General features: G+C 37.8%; 1 protein-coding gene across 4 annotated transcripts; it reads right to left on the reverse strand.

Moving 5' to 3' along the window:
* Positions 1-1,216: 1,216 nt before the first annotated feature.
* LOC121513421 (B-cell receptor CD22-like) lies at positions 1,217-12,529 on the reverse strand. 4 transcript variants are annotated; one of them, XM_041793171.1, is made up of 10 exons: positions 12,460-12,529; positions 12,058-12,130; positions 9,050-9,409; positions 8,616-8,927; positions 7,681-7,944; positions 5,095-5,358; positions 4,164-4,475; positions 3,337-3,436; positions 2,792-2,885; positions 1,217-2,703 (listed from the first exon to the last, which is right to left on the reverse strand). In XM_041793171.1, the coding sequence occupies exons 2-10, from the start codon at positions 12,101-12,103 to the stop codon at positions 2,272-2,274; spliced, it is 2,184 nt and encodes a 727-aa protein (XP_041649105.1). In that variant the 5' UTR covers positions 12,104-12,130; positions 12,460-12,529; the 3' UTR covers positions 1,217-2,271. The 4 variants fall into 4 exon arrangements, with proteins under 4 accessions (XP_041649105.1, XP_041649107.1, XP_041649104.1 ...); XM_041793173.1 differs by lacking the exon at positions 12,058-12,130 and having other exon boundaries at positions 12,460-12,517; XM_041793170.1 differs by lacking the exons at positions 12,058-12,130; positions 12,460-12,529 and adding an exon at positions 10,308-10,390.

The raw sequence follows: 12,529 nt of genomic DNA on the forward strand, positions 1-12,529 counted from the left end.
GGTAAGTGTAAGATGCATTAAGATATAAATTAAGAATAAAGAGAAAACTGTTCTGCACTTGGCTTGAAAGAATAATCCAGCTTTTATTAACAACAGGAAGAATGTAGAGGTTATTACTTTTTCAAACTAAGCTTAGACAGTTCAGTTATTATACATAATTGGAAATGAGGATTAAAAAACAGAATCTTTTCAAGTTTACATTCCCAAAACCAGGCAAAAACTGAGAGTATGCAGTATTTGTCTTTCAGAGTGCAAATTATGACTTTATTTGACATTTATTGATTGATAATACACTGTAAGAAAAAATTAGTTGAGCTTACTAAAAAAAATATGGAAAGTCGTTGCCTCAAAAATAACAAGTAAACTACACTTGACTTTTGTGAGTTTAACAAACTTGTTTGTTAGTAGTGTGCAGTACTTGTTCTACTTGAACTATTTAGGTATTCACTAATAGTTTAAAATCAATTATTTTAAGTTCTCACAACTGAGATTCTAATGTTAATTTAAGTTTGCAGGACTTAGCCTAAATCATCTACTTAGAGTGTGCAATACTTAACATTTTTAGTGCATTGTAAACACTGATAAGTTCATAGCACTCAAAACATCGTAGGCAACTGTTTACCTTAGAACATCAGCTAGTACTCTCTGTAAAAGTTTTGTATGTTATCATTCCACCTAAGGTGGATTATCTTGTGCCACCAATTGCAGCAATGGCTGTTGGTGATCCACTTCATTAATGACAGTGTGCTATACAACTTTTATTGATGCTGATAACAGTGACAATGCCTCCTATGGACGGGACGTCTTTAATTGAGACAGTAACTTCACTCGTGGTGCATTTTATTTATTCATCTTATTTCACCTTTTTTTAACCAGGAGAAAACCTCTTTGAGATTAAAAATCTCTTTTTCAAAAGTGTCCTGGCCAAGACAGCTGCAGTAAATAGAGTGCATAAAGGCTTAGTGCCCAAAGGCATTCTGGGAAAACTGCAGATTTGCCATAACTCAAATAATATGAGTTATAACAAAAAAAACTTAAATTGTTTGAGTACTGTTCACTTAAAATTGAAATAAGTTCTATCAGCTCATAAAAATAGAGTTCAAATCGCTGTTTTGGATTTTTAAGTTAACACAACTTAATTATACCCCCTTTTTACTTAATTTTTTTAAACTAAGTAAACTTAAGTAAATTGAGCCCTTTTGCTGTTATGGCCAAGAAGTACAATTAACTTGTTTATAATAAGTATTTAGAACAGGTTAAGAAGAACTGAGTAATTTCAACTCAATGTTTATGAGTAAAATGGATGTTGCTTTTTACAGTGTACAGCCTGGGAAGTAAAATGTGAGCAATGTTAAAGTTATTATAACAATAGACTTACAACTAAATTCCTGTGTTTCAAAGATTTTTTCATGATCTTAAAAAACTTGAACCCAAGACCTTTTCTGTGTTCCAATAGCACTTAAGAAAGCTTGGTAACACAGACTTTTGTCAATTTCTTGTCATAACTTTATGTGCTTATAATGTTTATAATAAAAAGATTTGTATTTTAGAGTTGGTTTATAGATGCAAGGGGATTTGAGAGTAAAAGCATTGAGAAACATGTTGGCTTTAGCTCTGTGCTGCAGTGTTTATTTGTCAGTATATTATTAAGCACATTAAGCACAGTATCCTATAAGAGACAAACTACAGCTCTTGCAGACCCAGGAAGAGTAAAATGCACAGCAGTTAACCTTAGTCTTAGAATAAACCAAAATTTGAGCCCTCAACAATAAAACATATCCTTATCTTATATGTCATGTGCCATTAGCATCTCCAGGAATGTCTTAATTTTTGTTGATAATGAAGTGACTTGGAACTTTTCATTAAGTCCTGTCAGTAAGACTCAACTTTTGTTTAAAATGTTGGCTGTGCACTATAAACTGGTAGGGCTAATATAAATAGTAGTAGTGCCATCTAACAGCACCATCTTCATCACCTTTTTTTCCTTAGCCATTTTGTTTGTTTAAATTTATGACTGCTATGTAAATGTTACTGATGTTGGGTTGTAGTGAGGTGTCCCAGACATGTTCTTGTCATTCACTCTGACATACTACACGAGATAAAAATTACAGGTGTTTGGGGCCGATGGGCCTTAATTTTGAGTTGTGACTATGCTGAAAACGTATAATCTGAGCCCCAATTACAAACAAGAAGACATGTAGAATTTGTATGTACAACAGAAAATGGCATTAAAACACTTTTCTGGATTCAGCAAAGTAATACACCAGTTAACTATTTCTGTAAATCACCTTTGTCTTTAAATTTGACCTGGGCATATTCACATTGAGTTTCCTTTCTAATACTCCCAGGCTCCACGTTGTCATAAATATTTCCCATCTCCACTGCGTTGCTCACAGAATCTCTGCATATCCCCCCCTCTGTGCACTTCACCTCTTGCTGTTTGGAACTACCGGACAGATTTGTGTCCCCAGGGTCTTTTATTTCCTTCTGTCCCTTGCCTCTCCAAGTTACGGTTGTATAAACCAGATCTTTGCTTTTCTCGTTTTTCTCTTCTGAGCTTTTACCGGCATCTTCTTTCCCGTTTTTGGCAGAGCTTGGTAGGTTGGTGCTGTTTGTTGCAGAGGTGTTTGAAGGTTTAGTGACATGTGGCTTCTTCAGCATGTTGGAGTTAGCGTAAATGGCCTCTTCTGCTTTGATAGGCTCCTACAATTTAAAGGAAAATGGTGGTGGTAAGAATGATTTGCACTGAAGTCATATAAATAGAAAACTGCCTGACTCCAAGATAAAATACCTCATTTCCTTCTCCACTAGGTGGAAGCTGGTCTTCAGCCACTGTGCTGGTGTTATCTGAGGCCTGAAGCAGATTGTGAGGAATCTTCTGAGCCCTGAAAATATGGAAAAATATTTAACTAACATGGATATACTTAAAACACATTTGTGTATTTTTTTCCAGTGCCAGTTTATCAATCAGCAAGTTAAAATCACTAATAAGGAAACAGCAGTACCCCTACCACCACCAAAAGCCTGCTTATAGTGGTTCTAGGAACAAAAACAACGAATGCAAAATGCCAAATTGAGCAGAGGTTGAATACCGAAACCAGCTGATGTGTGTATGATGTCTAGCAAAAAAAAAAAAAAAAAAAAAAAAGTTTGAAAACCTGATTGGTACTATTGCAGCAATTACTGATGCTTCTAGTGTATTATTTCCTATCTGATCAGACACAAAACACACTTGCATTTAGCTGACTAGTTTTTAATAAAATAAACTCATCATGTAAACCACTTTCACGCTGCAGCAGTGAAACAATGTTGAAACACACAGTGCTGTTACCCTACCTGATTACACGGAGAAGAATACACACTAGCACTAGTAGTGCACATACTAGCACTAGTAGTCCAACAATCGTGGCAATGAAGACTGGCAAGATTACATGCCCTGAAACATAGAAAAGACAATGTGGGCTCATTGTTAAATCTGTTATTCAGAGGAGATGATCATATAAAGCTCCTTTGAGGATTTCTTTGGGACCAGGAATCGGTCCTGCAACCAGTATGTCGAGGACTATAGTCTCTGTATATGGATGCTTGCTCTGTCCATTAGGCTGAACCAGCACCCAGCTCCATTTAGGAATTTTATTTGGTTATTAACATTAGGTAAATATGATAAATATTTCTCTTCAAAACATTTAAAAGCAAACAAGACCATAAATAACAAGACAATAGGGGTGCACAGATGCCACATTTTTCCAGACCAAGTACGTACAAGTATTTAGATTTGGATGGTCCCTGATAAAAGGTACAAATATGGATAATTAATGATACCATAACTTTTGATAATAACTTTAATAACTTAAATTATTTTAACATAAATTTTTTTCATCAGATGTGCTTGATCTGTGTCCTTGAAGATTTATGAGTGCATGTATTCATCCCTCTCTACTTTCCTCTTCCTCAGTTATGGCTCTGACTTAAACTACCAACTCACTTAATGAGAGACTAAAATCACGCTTTAAATTATACCAAGTACAGAATATGCACTGTTTATGAGTACAAGTAGGAGTACTCTGATTTGATATTGGCACCGATACCTGACACTAGTATTGGTATCTGTGCATCCCTACTACATAGGACGTATTTTCACTATTTATCTCAGAGAGACCAACCTTGACTTTCCACGGCTGTTTCAGCTTCAAGACTATAGAAGAGAAATCTCTGAGAATCAGATCCCAGAGAGTTTGAGCTGCCACAAAGCAAAGTGAACTGATCCTTCCATTGTGTTTGACTCATGGTAATGAAGCTCACGCATATGCCATTAAGATGTCCATTTTTGATTGTAGATTTATCTGAGTGATTGATGGGTAACCCATCCAAAGTCCATTGTAAAGATGGTGCAGGATTCCCTATAGCCTCACAGGAACAGTTAACCTGGTTCACAGTTCTGGTGCAGTCAGATGAGGACAGGATCTGCGGAGCAACTGTTTTGGGGGTAGAGGAGATTGAAAAGTAACGTGTCAACTGAAGCCATGCGTTATCAAATCTGCAAAAAAACATTAAGAGAGGAACACTGCTGTAAAATAAATGGCAACAGGCTGTGAGTAAAAGATGCTCTTTCATCAATGAATTTTGAATCCACTGTAGGTAAATCAGTAGCTTTTTTTTTTTTTTTTTTTGCGAATTTCTAATTTTTTCACCCTCTGTTGGGATGAGATATTTTTCTGACATGAACCGAATGTGGCAACGCATATCAGTCAATATTAAAAATGGTATCAAAAGACTTGATGAAAGAGGCTATGATCACAGCCTGGATTGGGAATAGGTAAAAAATTATTGTCTTAAGTCAGCAAAATGATGTAGAGAGATTATGCACTCATTCATATCAGACAAGACTATACTTGATCAGTAATGTGCATGCTTGTGATTGTGAGTTAGACAAACCCCTCTGTGGTGGACAGAATATTTCTTGTCTTTTAATAGAAAAGTATCGGGAGATAACACTTTAATTCATAGTGCATGTTTAAGTTAATGAGGCAGGTAAGATGACCAAATTTAGAACTTTTCTCTCTTCTGAAAGAAGAACACATAAATGATACCTACATTGTACTTCAATTTGACTAATGTTTGATTGCCCAGATCCCATCTCATTTTCAGCCTTGCAGAAAAAAGAGGGACTGTCTCTAGAGGCTTTCATGTTTAAAACACGTCCAGTTCCAATAAAAGACTCCTGCCCCCCATGAGCTCTGTACCAGGTGTAGTTCTTTACAGCTGGGTTTGCACTACTACTGCATGCCAGAGTCAGAATGCTGCCTTCTTGAACTGGACCAGTGGGACTGACTGACACAGTGGTGTCTTTGGGTGAATCTGAAAAAATAGTACACAACATAAATGTTATTGATAGACTGTCCCAGATGAAATGCTATCTTCAGATGTCAGACTTTTCAAGATTTGGTTGTTGATTTGGACTGTGATTCTGCAAGTACGACTGTTTTCTTTGTGCCTTATACTAAGCTTTCACTGCCACCTTTCAAAAAAATTCTTGAAAGGTTCTTGGCAGAATGTTCTGTCTATACACTACAGGCAAATCAGACTAAGAAGACATAAAATGTTGGCGGCATTTGCAGCGCAGAAGTCGAAGACAATTGCATAAGAACAGGAGTGTGTGAAGTGGGCAGAGCTACATAAGGTGAATAGCTTCATCTGAGCTCATCGTTTCACTGGCAGCAGCCATTGCTAATTGCTTTTCAGTAAATCTAAACCATGCCTGTGGCTACTGCCTTGTTCTCCTCAAACACTGCTAATTTGGTCCAGTAATATTTCAGACTGAACACAAACATTTCTGATTGAAGCTTTGCAAGATTGATTTGTCTGATGACAGACATGGAAACTGGCAAGTATCTGCTTTGCATGGTTATATGTGCACAGTTAAACACAGTTCTTAGCTTCAATGAACTATAATGACAGCTAACCCACTCTGGTGATTGCCTTCATCATCCTAAGGGAATAATTCTATGTAATCCGTAGGCAAAACCACCTATGGGAGATAAAGAGGAGGGCTTTCTGGGGCCCCACCAAATGGGGGGCCTATTCTAAAGTTAAGCTGTGCTAACCATATTTATTTTTACCTGAATAACAAAAACTCTGATCAGTGACATTTATTTGTATTTATTCATGTCGTAATATATAGCCTTCTTCAAAATGTAACCCTTTTCTTGAAACAGATTTAAAATGGATAGAAAGAGGCAAAAGTTGGTAAAAATGGCAAAAATGTCTTTAAAGTGGAAGAAATTAGTTAACAGAGGCTAACAAAATAGGCAGAGAGTGGCAAAAATGTTTTAAAAGAGGCAAAAATATGTTTAAGGGGGTAAAAGTGGGCAGGAAAGGAGGTGAATTAGGATTTGAAAGTGGCAAAAATATTTTAAAAGTGCGAAATAGATTCACATAGGCAAAAAATAGTCAAAATGTGGCCAAAATTGGATAAAAGTGGCATTAATGGGCAAAAAAGTGGTGGCAAGGTTTTGAAAAGTGGCAAAATGACTTTCATGGGCAAAGATGGCAGAAAAGGTGGCGAAAATGGGTTTAACCCTTTTTTGCTGTTTTTCGCAAATTTGCTACATACTTTTATGATACCTTTATCTGATCAAAATTAAAATTACAATCCGATAAACGGTAAAAAATGCCCTCAAATGGATTATCAAAAAAGTTGCACCAATATTTGCATTAATGCTACTGATCCAACTTAACATGCATTGATACCATCATCAAAACAAAACTGGGGAGGGCCCATTCTCTGGGTTTGTCAGAGGCCCAGCCAAATCTGTGGGCAGGCCTATACCCAGGAACATCTGCATCAACCCTACAATGCAATATCTGTGCATTATTTAAACTATAAGTATGATCCTTCTCTTAAACTAGCCAGCTGACGTAAATCTAGAGTTTCTTCTTAGTCATGATAAAATTTCCATTTGTAGTCCAACTGAGCTGATTTGAGAAAAAGCTGTGAGCAAGTGGGAGGGGTGGTGATGTTTATTCCCTGCGATCAGAGCAAGACTACAGAAAGAATGCATGCAACTGGTGTGACCCCCTTGTATGCAACTCAACTTCTGTATTACTTTTTCTGTTTATCAGCATGTTCTTCTCTGCTCTTTCTGATTTTATGTATCTGTTGAAATAGATAATGCACTGAAAAAAGGGCAAGTATTCAAATTGCAGCATTGTATTGCTGATGTTCTTGCTTTAGCTGCCTCTTCTTTTTTATGATGTCACATCTAGCCTCAGAAGACTCCCACAGGAGGTAACCTCCCACTGTGAGATACCTGTGTGAACAACAATCAGGGGGATTTTAGTAGCAGACTGCTGAAATTCTTTTGCAAGTTTCAAGAATGCATTCATGAAAACACCAGTTGTCTGTTGTAATCTATCAAAAAAGTTTATCTATCATGACACACTCCATTTTTTGCATCTGCGACAACTGATTTTTGCTATGCCTTTCATTGATTTAGCTTTAACTATAAGATTCAGTGTTGAAAATGTAAAACCATCAGTGAAGTGACATGGAGCTTCTGTAAAGACTGAAGTTGTTAATTATTAACTCTTATGAGTTACATTGTTTTATTATATGTAGAACACTGCACAAAGGAAGCTTGACATACCTGCGCTGATGCAAATGTGTGCAAAGATACCTACACTGAACATCTATCTGTGTGCTGTTTGAACATCCTGCTCCCTCTTCATTTTCAGCCTGGCAGACAAAAGGACCGCTGTCTTTCGAAGCTTTAAAGTGTAAGACAGGTCCAGTCCCCACTAAAGTCTCCTGGCCTTCATCAGCTCTGTACCAGGTGTAGTTCTTTACAGCTGGGTTGGCTCTGCTGCTGCATGTCAGAGTCACATTGCTGTCTTCTTGTACTGGACCAGAGGGACTGACTGACACAGTGGTGTCTTTGGGTGAATCTGAAAACAGAGGACAGTTTTTTTTATTATTTCAATGTGTAATTGTATTAAGATATGTGAATTTAACATGTTTTCAATTGTCATATATAGAGTTGCTGACCATTTGTAGGTGAATGGATGCCTTTGGAGGTTATGTTGATCATTGAGCGCAGGCGGCAGACAGGCTAAACATCAATAACTTCTAGCTTTCATTCAGGTTTATTCCAGAAGTCATAGAAATGATTTGTTCTGATTTTACCCTGTGATATTTACAACCTCTGACCATACCTGGAATGTAAGGTTAGGTAATATTGCAATAATGTAACATTTTGAAAGCCATTACTGATCTACTATTTAAAGGGACAGATCATCATATCTTTACCTTTTAGCTAGTCTGTATTAAAGACCGTCTGTGTCTGTTGAAATTCTCACCAAACCAAAGTCATCAAGACTAGAGAAATCAATTTAAATGTTAACTTAAAAGAATCCAACTTCGGCACGCAGATAGCCTAGCGGTCTAAGGCGCTACCCATGTATGCGGTTCAAATCCAGCCTGTGGCCCTTTGCCGCGGGTCTCTCCCCACTCTCTGTCCCGTTTCCGACTCTATCCACTGTCCTCCTCTATAGAATAAAGGCACAAAAAACCCAAAATAAATCTTAGAAAAAAAGAAAGAGTTCAACTCAAGACTCACATGTAATCTCAGCTGTTAAACTGGTGTTCACAGATGACTCAGTGCTGCCATCTTGTTTGCCGTAGACAGCAGTACAGGAGATTTCCTGTCCATCATGGAGGTGTGATGCTGTGAAGTTCAGCACTGAGATCTTGACTTTAGTTTTGTCCTGGTTCTCCTGCAGCGTCTCCTGAGCTTCACCCAGACCGGGGGTCCATGTCAGGTTTGGAGGAAGGAACAGACAGGTAGCTGGAGCAGAGCACTCCAGACTCACTGAGGTTCCCTCTTTCACCTTCAGTGTGGGCGGAGTCAGAGTGGGTCTGTGAGGATTATCTGGATGGAAAGGTATACTATAAGACGTCAGTTCTCTCTTTAATCAGAGGATCATTGATTGATTTTAAATGATTTGAAGACAAGGTCAGATCAACAGTAAAATATAGGACTTTCAAACCTACCTTCAACTGAAATTTCAGATGTTTGATGGTCAAAATTCCATCTCAGCACATCACAGTTCAGTCTGAACCTATAACCTCTGCTGTTTTGAGATTGCAGGTTATACAGGGTTGTGGTGCAGTCTTTTTTCAACAAGTTACCTGTAAAATTTCCCTTTATTTCACTGTTTTGTGGATCACTGCTACGAAACACTTCTGTAAAAGCGCCATTCTTCCTGTAATACCATATTGCTATACATGTGCCATCTAAGTCTGGATTTTCATTATTTGGTATTTGAAAGGAGCAGGGGATGGTCACACAGGATCCCTTCAGAACTTTTAACGTTGATGGCATAAAGGTCTGATGCTCTTGACACAGAGCGCCTGAAACACAAGAAACAAATCTGTGCATGAGATCCAGTGCTCAGTTCTGTTCAGCCATGTTCAAATGAAGCCAAAAACTCAGCTGTGTACTTAAAATAATTTAAAATGAAACTTAGAGGTAGGGATGTAACGATATGAAAATTTCATATAATGGTTATTGTGGCCAAAATTATCATGGTTATTATTATCACGGTATTGTTGAAATGTGCTCAAAATGCTCAGAAAGTACTTATACACACACTGAAATCATTTAACCAAGTTTTTGAAAATAAAATAAAGTAACACACACAATGTACTTTGTTGGCAGAACATTAAAATATTATCAAACATACAAATGTGCATTAAAGATGGCACCTTATGGCCATGAGAGGTAGCTGCACTTTGTGCAAATTGTATATTAGATCCAAGAATACTTTTCTTTACATTCAGTGCTCAAGACTAGATCTAGTCTTACAGATCTAAGAAAAACTGGTACAGAAAAGAACACTTTCACTGTTTCATGTACCTTTGTGTACAATCTCTCACTCTGTCGCTCTCGCTCTCTCGCTTTTTCGCTCTCGCGCGCTCTCTCTCGCCATGTTTTCAAACTGCACACGCACACCAGAGTCTCATGCCCGTTTCAGACTGGGAGTGTGTTTTGCTGCTTATGTATATCGTGCGTGTCAGCCCTGGCTCCTGCCAGTCCTTCTTCACGAGTTTTAACTGAACAAACCCCCCTACAAGCTTATTGATTCAGTGTTTAGAGGAAGTATGTCGGGAACTTTTACAAATAAAAGCATTCTGTACAAGTGAATTGTCACAGAGTTCAGGCAGGCAAAATCCAAAAACAAAAGGAGAAGGACCCAAATTGCAGATAACTCAAAGAAACTGATTTCATTAAACAAACAAAAGAACTTACTTAAACTAATCCACAAAACCAAAAGTCCATGAAACAAAGCAAAAGGCACAGGAGGCACGAGGAGCATGAGGAGTAACACGGGGAATGACATATAGATGAACTGACACAGACACAGGGAGACAGAGCTTAAATGCACAGGGAGTGATTAACAATGGAGGACAAGTGTGGACAATCAGACACAGGTGGAACTGGTGAAGGTAATCACAGTGGATGGAAACTGAGGCAGGAAGCAAAACTGGAATCACACACAAGGGAAGGCAAACTACAAAGTAAAACAGGAAACATGGAACCTAACACAAGAAGCACACGAGGACTGAATGACAAAACTAAACACTAGAAGCTGAACAAAAGAAACACAGGAGGATACAAAGAACCAAGAACCAGGGAGGACAAGTGAACATGAAACACAGGGAGTAATTCTAAACATGGAATAACTAAACAAGAAGCACAGGGAATAAACTACACAAGAAACACAGGGAGTAAAACTAAAAATGAGGCACAGGAATCAACTAAACATGAAACACGAGGAGTAAAACTAGACATGAAACAAGGAATAAACTAGACATGAAATACAAGGAGTAACTAAACATAAGACACGGAATAAACTAAACATGGAACACAGGGAATTACTAAACATGGAAATCACAGAACAAGGAAAACACGAGGACTCAAGAACTAAACTTAACTATACAGAATAAACACAGGAAAACACTAGAGAATCTCAAAAACATAAATCAGAACCTGGATCACGACATGAATGGAGTTTCTCTACAGAAATACTAGACCAGGATTTTAATTTGAAAAGCACAAACCAGAAAAGCATTCATAGGTGTTTATCTTTCCTGTGACATATTCAACCAGTGTGGGGACATAAAGTTTCATTAATAGTTGCTCTTTAGGGAACAACTTTATGAAACAGGCACATTTAAGCTTGTGACCTTCCTCAGGGTTATCAAGAAACACATTGTAAACATATTTTATGTGCATATTTGCCACAACGATGAAAATATGGCTCTCCATTTATCATTTTCCTGTCTAATATGGTCCACGGCCACATGCGGTGCACGGAAAAAATAGGCGAGACTTCGAATCTCTCAACCCTCCGCGCCTGTGCCGGGCATACCAGCAGCACCAGACGCGGCGCACATGCAGGCAGTCTGAAAGCCCTGACTTGTTAACATGCAACCAAATTGAAAATCCACGCGTGTCGCGGTCGAGACACGCACGTCACGCTCCTGGTCTGAAAGGGCGTCAGAGAGCGCTGCTCCTTCTTCTTCTATGGAGTTCAACGGCAGCTGGCATCCATGAAGTTGCATTACTGCCACAGAGCGCTGCGGTTTCTCCAGGAATAGTATCACCGTGAGTTTTAGAAGTGCGGTAATCAAACACAGTTTTAACGGTAATTAAAATTTGAAACGGTAATACTAACCGTCTCGAATTTTACCACGGTTTATAGTGATACTGGTTATCATTACATCCCTACTTAGAGGATTCAGCTTCTTTACAGCATTGTTTAAGTACAAATTTTATGTTTTAAACAAAATTCCAGCATGATGTTCAAATTTTAAGGAAGCAAAGCACTTTTTGTTGCTCATTGCATTTATTTGTTACATCATATACTCTATTATAGATACTTTTGTACCATGGAGTGAATTTTTTGACTTTACACTTTGCAACTATAGTTCAGTTGTTTTGTTTTTACAACAAAAATGAGTTGTTTTTAAGTATTAAATGTGAGTGAATGTTTCACCTTGCAGTAGACCGACAGTGAGGAGGAGGGTCAAAGCTGCAGTCATCTTTGAATTTCAGAAGTGGCTGAAAGTCTGGAGAGTTCACATGGAAAGATTTACATGTTTAGTATTCTATCTCCATATAACCTCTGCTTTAAAGAGTGAGTCCATTTGAAGGTAGTAATTGAATGCAATATTTGCAACAGAAACATACTTGGGAAATTTCATAAGGGCTCAACCTGTCCTAATGCAACAAAAAGCCTTTTAGGTGTGCCAGCCGCTAATTCAAAGAGATAAATGTAGATCTTTCTCAGCATGTAAATACTTGTATTTTTTTTAAATAATTTTTTGATGCAGCCATACAACATAAATAAAAAATAATATATTTTGATTGTAATAAGATTAAAGTAATAAACACTTACATCTTTGTCAGGTGTTGTTGAGCAGAGAGGTGAGAAATGTTGAAGGACGTGAAGTTCCTCATTGTTTGTG

The sequence above is a fragment of the Cheilinus undulatus genome, linkage group 8, assembly GCF_018320785.1.
Source record: "Cheilinus undulatus linkage group 8, ASM1832078v1, whole genome shotgun sequence".
NCBI classification, from domain to species: Eukaryota; Metazoa; Chordata; class Actinopteri; order Labriformes; family Labridae; genus Cheilinus; species Cheilinus undulatus.

Coding starts and splice junctions, on each gene's coding strand:
- LOC121513421 (XM_041793170.1), bottom strand. CDS start 10,374: ATGCTCCTCGTGCCTCCTGTGCCTTTTGCTTTGTTTCATGGACTTTTG. Junction 5,359..7,680: donor CACACAGATAGATGTTCAGT/GTAGGTATCTTT, acceptor CTATTTTTTCAG/ATTCACCCAAAGACACCACT. Junction 2,704..2,791: donor CTAGTGGAGAAGGAAATGAG/GTATTTTATCTT, acceptor TTTAAATTGTAG/GAGCCTATCAAAGCAGAAGA.